The 16,572-nt window shown below is 40.5% G+C and overlaps 1 protein-coding gene across 4 annotated transcripts in view; it reads left to right on the top strand.

Annotated features, from left to right (window-relative positions):
* The window catches only part of CFTR (CF transmembrane conductance regulator), an 86,737-nt gene that overhangs the window by 65,751 nt on the left and 4,414 nt on the right, over positions 1 to 16,572 (top strand). For all 4 annotated transcript variants that reach the window (XM_086887028.1, XM_086887027.1, XM_086887025.1 and 1 more), the window contains 3 exons: positions 5,750 to 5,992; positions 8,762 to 8,917; positions 15,210 to 15,299. In XM_086887028.1, coding sequence (XP_086743154.1) covers positions 5,750 to 5,992; positions 8,762 to 8,917; positions 15,210 to 15,299 — 489 coding nt within the window. The remainder of the gene's footprint in view (positions 1 to 5,749; positions 5,993 to 8,761; positions 8,918 to 15,209; positions 15,300 to 16,572) is intronic.

Here is a 16,572-nt window from a genome sequence, read left to right as displayed (position 1 = left end):
TCTTTAGATGTCATATAAGCTGGAGTTTTCTGTAAGTGGTTGAAAGCCATGTCCAAAGGAGTAGCTGGCCAAACAGATGGCTAGGTGGCAAATTTGACTTTATTCCACACAATCTCCTTCGTGAGCTTTCCATGACACTGGCACACAGATTGAAGAATCTGAGTTCCTAGGTTGGTTTTTATTTCTACACACACAGATATTGTCTTTGAAACAATTTTTGCTGAACAGTTTTGACTTTAAATTAAAAATCCCTATTGTCTCTTAATACCCCACAGTGGTAATGGTAATGGTTTTGGCATTTCATTCTCTACAGCCCTGGTACTTTGTCTGCTCTGCCTTTATTTAAAAACAAACAAAAAACCCAAACAACCCCCAAACCCTCTTTTCCCCCTCAGAAACATACATGGTCATTCCAACAGCTATCTGTTGTTTAATTTAAAGCTAGGAATTAGGCTAGATTTATTATTTCAATTTGATAATTTCTGCTAATATCCTTTCAGGTGGTTTTCAGTCTTTCTTTATACTTCTAGGCAGTCTTGTAGTGTCCCAAATTGTTTTTTCCCCTTCATAAGGAAATAGAAAATAATTTTTTCAGTAAGTGCTGCTTTCACAGATAAGCATTAGCTAGTCCCAGTGGACTATTTAAATGCTTTATAACCTCTTCTTTCACTGATGTATATCCTGCAGGAGCAGTGCTTTAATGGTGAAGGACAGTTCCTTTTTTCAGGGAAAGAGACAATGCCATGCTTTTACTGTTGCCAAGATAACTTATATAAGGAGATATAAAAAGAATCCCCCAAAGAGATATTAAAACCCCACTTGCTAAACGTCACAGTGCCCAACCCTGTACATCAGGGATGCTGAAGAATTAAAGCAATACAGGGTAGGGAAAAAGACTAAATTTAAAAATACAGCTGTGAAAAATGATGGTGCTTTTAACAGATGATTTTTTATGCTTTTATATTCCCATACCTTTAACCTCCTTTAACCTGTTCAATTGATTATTTTTTTAAAATCTAGGATATGATCTTATTATTGTTTTTACTACTGTTGGCAGAAAACCTGAGAACACTGTTAATTTCCAAAGTTTAAGTAGAGTAAATACTTGATTGTAAAATGTGCATCAGAATGGCTGTCCTCAAAGTGGAGTGTTGGTCTTCTGGAAGGAAACATAATGAAGAAAAAAATCTTTAGAACATTCTCTTTTCTGCCTGCCTGCACAGCAGTGTGATAAAGAGAAAAAAATCAGTAAAAGTTTTAAATGAACCAAGTATTTAATTTTTGCAGTTCAGAAGAGGAGTATACATCCTATAAGTGCACCCAATATGTAACAGCAGATGATGTGGAACCTTGGTAGAACCGTATGTTCTGCCTACCGAGCCAGCTTTGGTTCAATGACTCAATGCACAGGATTTTTTACAACACGAACCATTGGACCAATCCCCCACAGATCTCCCAGCTGCACTTTCCAAGCAGTGTGTTTGTGAGGAGGTGATGTCTGGCAACACAACCATTGAATACTGTGTGTGTCTGGTCTGAAGAGAGTGCCTGCTCTCTTTTTAGCAGAAGATAACACAGAGCCTGATTAAATTAACTCTATTATCTTACTTGTAAAAGAATTACTTCTTCCACCTTCTTGAAATATGAATTATATAATTATGTTATGAATTCTTCTTCAAAGTTAAGAAGAGTTTAAGTGATATTAATGAGAAAATAAATTAAAGAATTTGCAGTGCTACTAAAATTTCAGCAAAATACAATTAGGCAAGGCTAAAAATAGTGTACTATGCTATAGACTTAGGGATGAAAATAGTAAATATACTCTTTTATTCAAAGGCACTAGTTAAAGAACATGAATATAGCTGGCACAGTGCTGATGGGAAAAATGGATAAGAAACTTGCTGTCACCTATCCTATACCTGTCATTATGGATGACAGAACATTTCTACCTGTGAAAGGAAGAATGGATATTTTTGTAAAATGTTCCTGACATGCTACATTCTGCCCAGATTTAAATCATAGTTCAAGCTATAGAACAAGGAATTCAGAATTGATTTTAAAATGATTATACTGTCTAAAATATGTGCATACATAACTGATAAGTCTGTCAGGGGAGCTAGGACATTGAGATTAAATTTTCTTTTGTGTAGAAAGGCTATTCATCCAGCTGGCTTCACAGCAGACATTAGACAGTGTGTTGTGGTCTGGCCTCTTGGGCAGTTATGGGGAATCTCTGCCTGTACAAACATTCACAGCTCTTGATGAAGCCAAGACCTTGAAGAAAGACCTTTGTTTCTAAAATGGCTATGTTTCTATAAAGCTAAGAATTATGAAAACAAAGGTACTATCAAAATACCAGTCAAATTAACTGCATGGTGCTCATTGTGGGATTTACTATTGACAGTCAGATGGGGAGAGAACTATCAGCCTGATCTGAGGTCTTGTTTGTGGCATCAAAAAGAGCTGGCATATACACATGGACATGATGATGACCATGCTTTTCTGTCTTGCACAGTGGTTGAGATGGAAATAAGAACTGATAAGCTTGTGTGTTAGCTTTTTAGAACTTCTGTCACAATTGTGTTTCAAGATGCTGAGATATAAGCTACCACCCCAGTATTCCCTTGCATTTACTTCCACATAGAAAATCTACCCAACAGTATTTCATTCGGGATTGAGGTGCAAAAATGAATTGCACCTAATACATCAAGTAGAAGCACTTTTCAAAAAGAATATAAAAGCAGTTAAACAGAGATGTACAAAGGGTTTTCCATGATAGCACTAAACAGAAATATATTTCTGAAAATACAGATTAGAGGACAAATGATGTTTTCAAGAACAAGTTTTGTAAAGCAAGGAATCTAATTAATTAATTAGTTGGACTGGGGCACTTAATTTACCTGAATGTAAAGGGAAGTCACGTCTTCTACAAGTAAGGAGCTGAAACCTATTTCTTGAACAGGAGGAAAACAGGACATTTTGAAGGCTCTAGGACTGCCAGCATGAACTACATTCTCTGACAGTATGTTAGGAATTACAGCATCTACAGAATAGATTTTAATGTTAACCTAAACCAGCTATGTGTTGGAGGACAAGAAGCAGATAGAGAAGCTTGACAAAATCAAAGTTAGGCTTGCAAATGGCTCAAAAGCTGGATAAATACTTGATCCTAATTTTCACTGAAAAGGCAGTGTTTAATCTGTGTAATTAAAAGTGGAGCAGAAGGTAGAAATAGGATTTATAATATCTGAGGTGGGAATTACATGGAAACCAGCTAGAATCCTGGTTTCCCTAAATTGTATAGTTTGTGGAGGAACACATACCTGTGACCCCCTGTGAGTCAGTCCATATAAAATCAGAACCTTCAGCTAGGGGTGATTTGGTTCTGCAGCTGGACATTTCACTTACACCTGTGAAACCAGACTGCAACAATGCCATCCATACCAGGTAGAGCAGACCTCATACCCAAGTGTTCAGGAAGAACTGGCTGAGAGGCTGGAAATCATAAAATGGCCACTTCAAATAAATAAAACAAGCTGGCAGTGGTGGTGACACGTGACAAAATAACAACTGTCAATTTTTGTTGAGAAGGAGAAACGAGAAGTCATTGATACCACCACCAGTTTGATAGCACCTGTCTTTAGAAACTATTTTCTATAACTAAAAATGTGATGCATATAGGTTGGAGTCACTTACATTTACTGACATTAGGGCTGCATCACCGTATCCTCAGAACTGTGTCTGATGATTTATTTTCCAGACAATAGTCATGTAATAGGTCTCATTTACCTTCAGGAAAGGACTGTGGCTCTGTTTCAGGAATTAAATAAATGAAGGATATCAGGATTATTACAAGAACTGTAAAGTGTTAATGAGTTAGTCAGAAAGGAAATGGCATTAAGCTGTATTATGTATTAACCTGTAGGGAGGCTACTCAACAAAGATTAGATTGCTGACTGAGCTAATTTTAATCTTTTTAAAATGCTCTCAACAGAATAAAAAAGTTGTTGAAGAAATCTGCCAATGGCACAAAGCTGAAAGGCAGTGTTGGCATAAAGGATCCTGGGAGTTTAAATGTATTAGGTGACCTCAAATGGTAGGTATTAAATAGATTCCACTAACGAAAGTGCAAAATCTTGGATTTAGAGACGGCTAAGAATAACCTCAGTGGTAAGTGAGGATCTTGGTTAGAAATGGCTAAAATGGAGGAAAGCTTGGCTGAACACCCCTCAGTCAAAAGCTGACTATAAGATGTGACTGTGAAAAAAATAGTGTATGATCCTAGGATGTGTTAATGCAGATATTCTTAATATAGAATAGGGAATTAGCAATGTCCTGGTAAAACATCATCCAAAATGCTGCGTACATTCTGGTCAGACAGGAAAGCTTGTTTTGAACTGGGGAGTTTGGAGAAGGAGAACATGGATTAAGAAAGAGGCTTAAATCTGGATTTTCTTTAGTCCTGGAGAACAAAGGGTGATCGGATCTAAGGTGTCCCCCCCATAAATGAATGGGGAAAGCAGCTAGTAAAAGGAGTTCTTTAGAATTTAAAATTAATAGAGTTATAACAGCAAAGTTGTCCATAAAGCAGAAAATGTTTTCTGGCCACCTGAGCAGTGAAGCTGTAGTGAAGGAAATGAATTATTTATTGACCCTTGATCCATTAAAAAAAACAAGATCAAGAGGCTCCTTTCTAGCCCCATGTTCCTTTGAAACTGCACTAAGACTGCTACTAGCAACTTCTGTCTGATGTTCATGAACTACAGGACTTTATTTTTTTACCTAATATATATGTAATTACTGATCCAAAATTCACTATTTCACCAAAATCCACTATCCTGGAACTTCCTACTAATTTTTTTTTTTTTTTAATTATAGTTTCTCATAAATGTTCAACTGTTACTGTTTAATGATTGTTTTTTTTTACTTTATGCTACTGTTTTCCATTTTTCAAATCCCATGCAGTCTACTGATCTTTGGTGATCAGTCATTATTCAAAGAACTTCAGGTTTTGGGCAATCCCATACCTTCCTGAAGAGTTTAAGTGACCCATGTTGTTTTTATTATTATTCTTTGTCTTCCTAGATACAAGTCATCACTTTTCAAAACTGAATTTTTAAGATAGAAGGAGCTACTATTGTCCATTTAAAAAGGAAGCAAGAATCACATGTTGGACCAATGTCAGAAGTACAAGTGCAATGGAATCTAGAGCTCTAGAGCAGAAGTAGCCTGCCTTTGAAGATTATATCATAGTATAGGTGTCTTGGTTTAAGACAATTAAAAAAGGTGGACACTTGAAAATTAGTTACCTCCCCTTAGTTTCAACCAATCTCTTTCCACCAATAAGGAATGAGTAAGTAGATTTAAGTGAAAAAAAAACAGTGAAAAATAACAAGTGAAACAGCAACAGGAAGAAAAAACCCCCAGTAAATAAGCACTAGCCTCTGCCTTTAGAAATGCTGCTGGGAGCAAGAGGGACTTGGCTTGGGTGCCTGGACCTTTTCAAGGGACTGGCATCTCCCAAGTGCCCTGTAATTCCAGTTCCAGCCACACTAGGTCTTAAAGAGGCATTAAGAGTTTTTGGATACAGATAAGTATGGAACACAATAAAGTTGTGGGTTACTCATGACAGTAGCTTACACAGAAAAAATACTCAGGTTCTGTCTAGGAATTGGGAATTATTTTATTTCATTTGTGTTGTTAGTTTAGTATGAATTACAATTAGAATATTGCTTGTTTTGATTTGTAGATGCGGTCCGTCGGACGAATATTTAAATTCATTGACATGCCAACAGAAGAGACAAAAAGCATTAAGCCTCAGAAGAAGAATCAGTTTTCAGATGCCCTTGTAATTGAAAACAGGCATGTGAAGGAAGAGAAGAACTGGCCATCTGGGGGCCAAATGACTGTGAAAGACCTTACAGCCAAATACGGTGAAGGAGGAGCTGCTGTACTAGAAAACATTTCCTTTTCAATAAGTTCAGGGCAGAGGGTAAGACACTGTTTTGTTGTGCTTTTTCTAACTTCTATTAAGCTTAAGTAGAGACTTGTCACAAACCTATTCAATGACTTAAAGGGATTTTGAGTCTGGTAAGGTTTTCTAAATGAAATTGTTGCAAGGCAAAATATCTTCTAAACTAACTGAAGAACAGAAATGACTTTGGATAAAATACACATGCAGCAGTTTTCCAAGCTGTGTTCTGGTGCCTGAGATTCTGCTGCTGTGGAGAGGGAAGGTTTCTGGTGAATGCAGGTGCTGGGGACAGCCTGACCCGGTGGGGCAGGGCACAGAAGAATACTGGCTGCCGTGCCAAGGGTAATGCACCGCTGGCTCGGCGGCCGGAGGGTGGAGGTGCCGTCTCACCCATTCCATGAGGGCTCTACGCCACCCTGAATTATTACAGACCGTAAACAGCTCCATTCTTTAGAGGGCTGACAAACCTCTGATTAATCTTTGTGCGTGTTTGGGGTTGTGTTTAAGAAAGGGCTTTAGTTTCAGGACAGCATTTAGGTAGAAGTTTAACACTTGGCTTCAAGTTCATGCTAAAGACCCATGCTTGCTGGAATGGGAAGAAAGGCTTGTGATTTCCTGAGCTGAAGCCTAATGAAGGAAGAGATTTTAACTGTCCCACATTAATGAGAAAGGTTCAGTGACGGCTCCCTGGCCTTGACACGAGGCACATATTCACTCCTAATTTGGACAGCACCAGTCTCTGCAGGTTTGGTAGGTTTGTCTTGGTTTACATGAACTGAGTGTTTAGTCTACTAAGTTTGAGGGCACCAAAACTTTGAACTCAGCCTTTACAGTCTGCCTTTGAAAGAGAGACACCTGTGATTCCTGGAACGTGAAGATGCAGGTGCTGTTGCAGATTTACTTCCTGGAAAATCCCTTGAAGCAGTGGAACAGGGAAAATTAAAGACATTTTTGTACTCTACAAAGAAGGGATAGAGCAGTAAAAACAGAAGTCCTTCTCTCAAGGACTGTGATTCAAGTTCAGTGATGAACCCTGGACTCAGATGCTCCTTAAACTGGAGAATTTGTTTCTCCTGCATAGGTAGTACACCAATAAGGAAACAAAGGAGTTTTCCTCTGCTGAGGGATGGAATTACCACTTAATGGCTGCCCAGAAATTAAAGTGCATTATCAAACACCTCTTGAAGACTTACAGGCTTGAGGCATCAATCACCTCTCTAGGAAGCCTGTTCCAGTGTTTGACCACCACCTTAGTAAAGAAATGCTTCCTGATGTCCAGTCTGATCCTCCCCAGTGCAGCTTTGAACCATTCCTGTGTATCCTCCTACTGGATCCCAGGGATAAGAGGTCAGTTGCCCCTCAGCCTCCTCTCCAAACTGGACATGCCCAAGTTCCTGTCCACTCATTGTAGGATATTCCTTCCAGCCCTTTCCCCAGCTTCTTTGCCCTCCTCTGGATGCATTCACTCACCTTCACATCCTTCTTAAACTGCAGAGCCCAGAAATGCACACAGAACTGGAAGTGAGGCTGCTCCAAAGTTGAATAGAGTGGGATAATCACCCCTTTGCCCAGCTGCTGCTGATGCTGTGTTTGATCAGCCCAGGCTGGGGTTTGCCCTCTTGGCTGCCCGGGCACAGGCAGCCGACTCGCACTGATCCTGCTGTCAGGCAGCCCCCTCAGATCCCTCTCTGCAGGGCTGCTCTACAGCCACTCCTCTCCCAGTTTATCCTTGTGCCTGGCATTGCTCCATCCCAGCTGCACAATCTGACATTTGGACTTGTTAAACTGCAATATTGCCCAGTGTTCCAAACTATCTAGAGTTCTCTGCAAGGCCTCATGTCCTCAAGGGAGTCCACAGCCATTTCCCAGTGTGGTATCATCAGGAGCCTTGCCAATGGTGCATTTGACTCCTGCATGCAGATCATTGATGAATATGTGGAAGAGAACTGTCCTTAGGACTGAGCCCTGAGCAATACCACTAGTGACCGTCACCAGCCCCATGCACTACAAGCCTTCAGCCAGTTCTCCAGTATGGTCATGCTACAAAAGAAGCCCACACTCAGACAGGACATTGTTAGCCATGTACACTCAGATGTTGGAAAAGGCAGCATCTTGGAGTTTGTTGGTGGTTACTGCAGATATTTGTTTGTTCTTGCAATAGGTCAGTTCCCCTACAAGGGAAACACAACTTTAAAAAAAAAACCCTAAACCTACAATATTATGTTTCTTCACACCTTAGAGTTAAGGAAAATCAGCACCAACTGGGCAGGTTGAGGACTTGCACCAGTGCTTGGGGGTGTCCAATGGCATGATGTCTGCTGGAACCACTGCCTCTGCCTCAAGCTAACTAATTAGAGTTAGGCCCTTTATTTTCAATCATATGAAAATGGAGTAGCTTACTAGGGTGATCCAAATGCGCTCCCTACTTAGTTTTTGGTTTCTGGATGTGATTTTGCTGATGAGTGCTTCATAGCAAAGTGAAGGGAAAAGGCACAAAGAGCCGAGCTGATCAGTGCAAGATAACAGACAAGCAAATTTCAGTCCTTCAGCTAAGGGTAAGCTATCAGAGTTTTTATCTGGTTAATTCTAACAAAACATAGTCTGCCCATTGTTTGATTCAGCTCTTGCTGTAGGCTTTTATCATTCCCCCATGAATGATATTTGCTATCCCACTGAGATCCACCTGGACTATTCTTCACTTCTGAGACCTCTAAGGTTTTTGCCTTAGTCTGTGATTATTGTTATGTGAAGAGTATTAAATGTTTCCTTGTATGATCTGTATTGCAGGTGGGCCTTTTAGGAAGAACAGGTTCAGGAAAAAGCACTTTACTTTTTGCATTTTTAAGACTGCTGAATACAGAAGGGGATATCCAGATTGATGGAGTCTCCTGGAACACGGTCAGTGTGCAGCAATGGAGAAAAGCATTTGGAGTGATTCCTCAGGTAATGAAATTTTTGAAAATTTTTGTGCCTTTATTTTCATTGGCTCTGTACCCATATGTATATAGCTGCTTTTAAGATGTTTGCTATTGTATGCTGAGAAACCAACACAGATTTTGTGAAAAGGGGAGTGGCATGGATGGGTGGAAGGATGCAGTGATTCACAGCAAACTTTGCATTTTTATGGTTTCTCTGCCACTCCCACAGGTACTCCTGTAGAAATAGGAAGATACAGCACACCCAAACAGAAGTGTTTCTAGCCTGCTTATCCCTGCCCCTCTGACTCAGTCTGAATTTTGATTCAGGATAAGATAGTGCCACCTGAAGAAAAAAATACCAATCAATGTTCTCAGCTACATCACATATCATGGTTAACATGTGGATACTGCACATTGCGTGCTTTCCCTGGCAGACTGATAGCAAACATGTAAATCTAGGGCCTCTGAGTCTCTTGCCAATGTTCCCACAGCTGGACAGTATCTTACATCAGTTACAGATGTGGATTATCTGTCTGAAAAATGAACATTATTGTCTGCATACAGTAACACTAAAAGGTGATTGCTCACTGTAAGGGTAGGAATGAAAACTGAAGGAATGAACTGCAGAATTTTAACTCTTTTGTACTTTTGTTGTCTGTCCTTACCAACAACTCTGAAAGCTGAGTGGCACATATTGACCATCTCTTCTTTGACAGTTATACATTAGACAGTTCTTCAGTTTCAAAACATACACAATCTCCTCCATAACATTCCTTTGGAATTCTGTGACTGTGGCAGACTAATTCAAGTAATACTTGATGGCAATCTTACCAATGAGTTGCTCGTAGTATCAGGTGGCACTGGGAGACCAATTGCAGATCAGCCTGCCACACTGTGAGGGACCATGCAGCCTTTATCCATCCTTGGATGGTGGCTACTAGCCCCAGAGACTGAAAAATATGGTTTGATCCTGTCACCCTGGGTGACCTCCTCCTTGACACACCCACAAAGGAGTGGGCTGACCAAAGTGGCCAAGCAACCCCTTTTAACTGTTGGCTGTCCAACCCTAATTGTGCTATTCCCCCCATCCTATCCCCACAGTAAAGCTGTTTCCATCTTGTTTCTATAAAGATTTGGGGGTTTTTTTCCTGACAGTCTCCCATCTGGGAAAAGTGGTTACTGTCTTAGAAAGTTGGTGAGTGTATGTGTAGTATGAAGCTGTTGCAGTGACTACACAGGACACTTTAAAATAGTTCAAGAGACTCTGGGACAGACAGACAGTTTAACATAAAATTCTGCTAGTGAGGTGCAGTTAGTTCATTGTTAAAATTATACATTTAGTTCACATTTGGAAGTCCCTGATACATGGATCAGTGCCAAATAATCCCAGCCCTCCATTCTCTGGAAGGTCATGAGAGTTGCCAGTCCGTTTGCATGCTTCAGCTCGCAGCACTTGTCCCAAAGCCTTGGCAAAGGACTGCACATTATGCCTCAAAAGTTCCCACATTCAGAACAAAATGAAGTTTTCAGCAGCATTTTCCCAGCAGGAAAGAGAAATTGCATATGCCACCCTGCCTTTCCCAGAAGAACAAAGGGAGCCTTTTGTTCTTTACCATTCACCTACAGCTTCAGAATGGAAAAAAAGTTGCCTTTCCTTTCCTGGGAGGTGCTCCTACAGCAACACCTGGACTTTCACTGTCCCCAGGAGAGCCTTCACCAGCAAAAGGAGAATGGAGCTCTACCTGAGGCATGCTTCCTCCTGAAAACTTTCCAGCTCTTTCCTCTTCTTTAACACTAAGTTTCCCAATTTAGTAGAAAAGCAGTGCTTTTCCAGTGTGAGAACCTCACTAATGCAGAGCCACATAGCACACACAGAGTCCTGAGACACTGCTGTCCGCTCCATGCAGGCTGTGCTGGAATGACCCGCAGGGTGGTCAGGGATCACACTGAGCGGAAGCAAAGCTAAACCCCTTGTTTCTTTCACTATCTCAAATCTGGCTGTCAGTGCCTTGTAGTGTTGTGAAGGGTTAAATCACATAAAACATATTTCCTGAAGCACCCACAAGGAAGTTCCTGGCTGCAGCTCCTCACAGGCTGCGCTGCTGAAGCACAGACTGCCCAACACTGCTCCTACAGGCTGTTTGTCACCCTGCCACAAAACAATTGCTCCACTGGCACCAGGCTGTACCTTTGCACCCATTGTCCCTTCTTCCTGGACAGGCCTTTCTGATGGTTCTTCTGCAGGTATTTGCCCACAACATTTCCAGAGTGAGGATTTCCAGCTGCGTGTGGTTTCAACACACTCAAGGCTTTCTTGCATGGGTCCTCATGCAGATTGTATCCTGAAATATTTAGTGGAGTCAGATTGAGAACATGCCTTCAGAATTTTGTCTTTGAACAGAGGGCAGGAGACCTGCAGTTGATTTCCAGTTAAAACAAATTATGAGAAACCTGAGACCCATGAGATGTTGCTTCCTCCAAGGAAGGGGATGACTTCTGATGTTTTCTTGAGTGTAATTCCATGCATCCTACTGGATCGCACACTGTTTTCTACATGTAAATACTCCATATAGAGTTAAAATCAAGCTTAACACAGAGAACAAGTTTTCTACACTTTGCAGGACTGCCAGCTGACAAAAAAAAAAAAAAAAAATCAAATTTGTTTTGGTCCTTTATTTTACAGAAGAAGTGAAATTTTGCAACACTTATCTTTGTATTTCCAGTTTTTCAGCAGCTATCACATTCTGTTCATTGTATCTGTCTGTCTCTGTCTGTCTGTCTCCAACACTTACTTTTGGAGGTCATGGGTGTTTTGAGGTGTGCCAGCACACTCCTGCCTGGTGCAGCTGCCAAGCAGAGCCACTTCCCAAGGTGTTCCCACAGAGGGTCCTGCAGAGCCTGGATTCCTGCAGGGCGGTGGGATGAGTCAGTATCACCATAGCAGGGAGCATCTGCTGCGTCAGACCTGTGCACAGAGCAGCTGGGGACATTAACTAACAGCCCCACATGCTCATTTCAGGTAGTATATAGGTTGTTTTCTACGTCATGGGTTCAGTGTTGCCAGGAGCACAGCAATGGTATTTACAAGTAAAGCTCTATGGGAGGCAGATGTTTTGGCATCTTCAAGGGAGAATGTTACAGAACTGGTCCCAGAAACCTTTCAGGTTTTTATTGTTTCTGTGCTCTTATGTCAATGGAAAGTCCCTAAATGATTATGAAAACAAATTATGTTTATTAAAACAAATCCTCTAACTTTGCACCTAGTGCTAAAGCATTCACATAGTAACTTGAATTTTTTTCATGTTGATATTGGTGCTATAACACAGACAAAGCAGAGGAGGCTACATGGAGGTCATGCTATTGTTACTTGTAACTTCTCTGTGCATGCAGCTGCTGCCTGGTTCCAGCTGATGTTAGATTTGTTCTCCAGCCCTGGGGAATGTGGGAAGGAGGGTCCATGGGTCTTGCTGAGGACCTGCACATAGGCTGCAGCAGCAGCTACTCACAGCCAGGGTACTCTCACTCATTAGCAGCCTCTTGTCAGCTGATCCTTAACTCTTCTGTAAGCATTTCCTTAGGTACCTGGGGTCTTGATTTTCCACATAACACATAAATTGCTTAGGAAGCTGATTGCCACACACACCAATACACAGAGGCTGTTGCCACTAATGGGGATTAATGCCCTTCAGAAGGGTTGGTTTGCAATATTTGGGGTGGTCAGAACATAAACACGACCATATTTATGTTTCTGAATGTTTCGTTTGTGGGTGGATGTCAGGTCTAAAAAACTATTTGTTGTACAATCACACCCACTATCATCCTGTGGGAATGTGAACAAGTGACCAAGAAGGAAATTATTCCAGATTTGCTGCCAGTCTACCCAGCCATCCACTCTTCCAATGCTCTCCTTATTTCTACTTCTTCCATATTTATGAACAACGTATTGCACAACGTATGAATGTGACCTTCATATTTACTTCTGGGTGTTTTTGTTTTGCCTTAGTCTTCTAGTTTTTAAGAATGTGGAGAAATTTGTTTCTGCCACTCTTCAAGTAGACTCCAAACTGCCCAGGTGACACATTTAAGTGAGCCCTATATGGTTTTTGATGAGTTGGGAGGAAGGAGGTGTTGAAATTGAGACAGAAGTACCAGAATTCAGGACAATGCCATATTTATTTTGTGGGGATGAAAAACCAACACTGCTTTTGGGAATAGCTTGCTTTTAGTGCCCCATTTCTTGAAAGCACAGTTATTAGAAATAGCAGCAGCTTCAGAAGAAAGTTGTACCCTTTCTTGCTGTGCCTGGTGCACTTCAGCAGGAATGTTATTCAGCCCTATCTTCTTTAAAACTGGTTTGTTCAGTTAACTATTCTTAACCACTGAGAAATGAAAACACGTATTCCATTAGTTAAATGCATGGGGCTCACAGTGTGAACAAACCCACGTCTGACACTGTTTCCACAGCATTGTTGTTTCCACCACACCCACTACTTGGAAGAATCTAATCCTGCTGCAAATATGTCACCCCACTGCACCTAACCAGTGCAGGGCATGGGAAAAGGACTGTGCTGTACTTCACTGAAGCTTTCACTGTTGTTAACAATAACAATTGTAAGGGAAAGAGTCTACTCTTTCCCCATTGTCTCTACAAAAAGTACTTCAGTGATTAATTTTTAGCTGAGTGTGGTTCTGCAGCTTTGTCATGTGTTGTTTGCCATGTATTGAAGGTATCATTGCACTTAGATCTACCCCACTGAGTGCACAGCGCCACAGTGCAGCTGCTTTTCTCCTCTGGTTTCTTGAATTAGTTATTTCCTTCTCTTTTACACCAAATAAGTTGGCAGTGGCATGCATATCTTAATCTAGCAAATTAATTAATTTAATTTATTTTCCTCTGCAATGTTTGCACTTTTAATTAATCATAATTTAATGATTCATGTAAATGTGTGTATAAATCACTTTGAAATCTGGTGAAAGAATGCCAAGTTCTCAGGTTGGGTCACATGGAAACTGTGCTAGACAGGCCAAACTCTGGGAGAGCACTGTAAGTGTATTCTCTCAGTTAGTTTCTGCTGGTACAGCTAGTCCTTCACAGCTTTTGGTAGTGTTTGACTACTAAAACTCCAGGAACTTACGTGGCTGTGAATCACTGGCATTTCAACACATTTTCTCTAAATAAATACTTTGTTTAGAAAGGTGGAAGAAAATAATTGACTCAAATTTTTCCTCTTGTTATTTGTTGTGTATGTACAAGGAAAGAGCAAGCAAGTGGTAACACTTCTCAACAAGGCACTTAAATTCTTTGGGAGCAAGTTCTCCCTGCTAAAAACAGCAGGTGTACCTTACAGCATAGACAAAAAACAGCTTCTTAAAAAATATTGGACAGCCTCAGTGTCCCTTGAAGAATTTAATTTCCATCAGAATCCACCCCACGTAAAAAGATATTAAACAAATATTTAATTTTGTCTGAGTCACTGCTTCTTGAGCTACAAAACGTGTATCTAAGGTATGGTCACCTAAATCTGCTTGCCTGAACTGATGGGGAAAGCAGACTGGAGTAGGAAACTTCAGTTGGAGAAGGGTGTGTTCTCAGTGCCAGGAAATGTGCATCCTCCTCGTCTCCTGTACACAGCCTGCAGTGTCCAGCGGGCAAACTCCGACAGAGAGGGTTCTTGCTGCTGCAGCCACGCTCTGTCACGTCTGTCATTTCAGCCATCTGACAGTGAGAGAGGGAAAGAACATCTTTAGGGGTAGGACTGGGACATGGTGAAATGCCAGGGGACAGAATGATGCTGAGATGTGGATTTGGCTACAGTGTATTAGATAAAGAAATTCATTGATGAAAAACAACTTAGAACAATGTCCCTGAATTTTGACAAATAAGCAATAGGTTTTTTTTTTCCTCTCTAAATAAAATTGTTGTGGAAACACACACTTTAGTTTGACAAATTTTTTGGTATGTTTGAATATGTTTCATGTAGTACAGAATCACAAATACTTTTAAAACATTTATTTCAAAATGACAATACAGGAAATGTTTTATTCTGAAAACTGCTGAAATCTGGGGTTTGCTGGTTTCCAGAAAAGTTTGGCTAAGATTTTATTAAGATAATTGCCAAAATCTAAATATGTAAATGTTTTCAAAATCACTTTTTTTTTTGGAACAATATTTTTAAAAAAATTCATAACCTGCACTTAGCTCTATCTGGTAATTGCAGATGGATATCCTTTTGTCTGTATGCTTCACAGTTTCCAATGCTTTATACAGTGTTTCAGGTTATCTATCTACCTGTGTCAGTATGTCTTTTTTCTTGCAGAAAGTGTTCATATTTTCTGGAACTTTTCGGATGAATTTGGATCCTTATGGGCAGTGGAATGATGAAGAAATATGGAAAGTTGCAGAGGAGGTAAAGCTGTACAGTGTTATTTGTCTCCCTCTGGTGATGTGGTTACAGCAGGGTGCAGCGCGGGTCAAATGATTGTAATATTTTCAATTTATGTATAATCTTAGGAAACAAGTGCAGGGGGAAGGTCATGCTGTGTTACAAACTCTATCTATTATGTTTTATAGAAATAGTTATTTTAATTCCCAGGTCAATGTGAATCCAGATGAGAGGATCTCCCTCTAACAAGGCATTCAGGCTTTTGTTCTATTTGTGTCATGGAGCTTCCTTTGCCATGGGAAATAAGAATCATGGAATGTTAGAATTTCAAACCTACAGGTTGTTTTCCAATATTCTGTTGAGGTTTCAACAGCTTTTTTTTTTTTTTTTCTTTCCAAATTCTCAAGCTTAGGGGCCAGATTCTGTTTCCATGTTGCACTGGTCACACACCTTGCAGTTGTCAGGTGCCACTTCTTGGCTCTGATAGTGCTCCATGGGTTGCAGAGGTGTCAGTAATGCCTAGAAAAAGTCAGGTGAGCATTACAGGAGGGAAAAAGCCACAGCCTAGAAAGTGGATACCTTTTTCCAAGGTGCAGATGACCTAATTAACATGGACCTAACCATAAACTGGTGCAATTTTCCCTGATCATTGCAAGTCTCATGTATCAAAAAATGTTTACAGGTGTGGGACTTAATCAAGTGTGGATCAATATCCCCTTTCTTTAGGAAGATAAGCTCTCCTGCTTTGGGGAATTGTTTCCAGTGTGTGTTTGAATTGAGCCTGGGATTTTAAAGAGTTAAACCTCTTTTACAATGGCCTGAAAAAAAATTTATTTTAAAATGTTTATAATTAAGGAGTTTGGCAAATCTGTATGTGATACTGCGGTTTTCATTGCACAGGCAAGAATGCAAAGCAAATAGAAAAGAGAAAGAGCTGTAATGCTTTTTACTAGGAGTGATTGGATTGTTTACAAAGTTCATGCTCTTGAAGTCTGGCTTGGCAGTGGCAGTGAGTCAGTGTAGCTTTGGGAGCATGACACAGAAATGAACTGTCAGCTTATTCCAGACCCACGCTGACTGCTGAAGATTTAGAGGATCCTCTAGAGATCAGCATCAGCTTCTTACGTTCCTTGCAATCAACTGCAGAGGACCAGGCCTTGTCTGATCTTTTGTTTTTTATTGCCCCCATATTTCAGCACCTGAATCTGTCAGGCTTGTGTCAACTTGTGAGCTTAAGTCTTGCTCCTGCAAGACCTCTATGGGAACATGGAGAGACCTTGTGCAGTTTTAAGAAGAA

This window comes from Cyanistes caeruleus, chromosome 4 (assembly GCF_971803275.1).
Source record: "Cyanistes caeruleus chromosome 4, bCyaCae1.hap1.1, whole genome shotgun sequence".
NCBI lineage: Eukaryota > Metazoa > Chordata > Aves > Passeriformes > Paridae > Cyanistes > Cyanistes caeruleus.
This window is presented reverse-complemented; position numbering and strand designations above follow the sequence as displayed.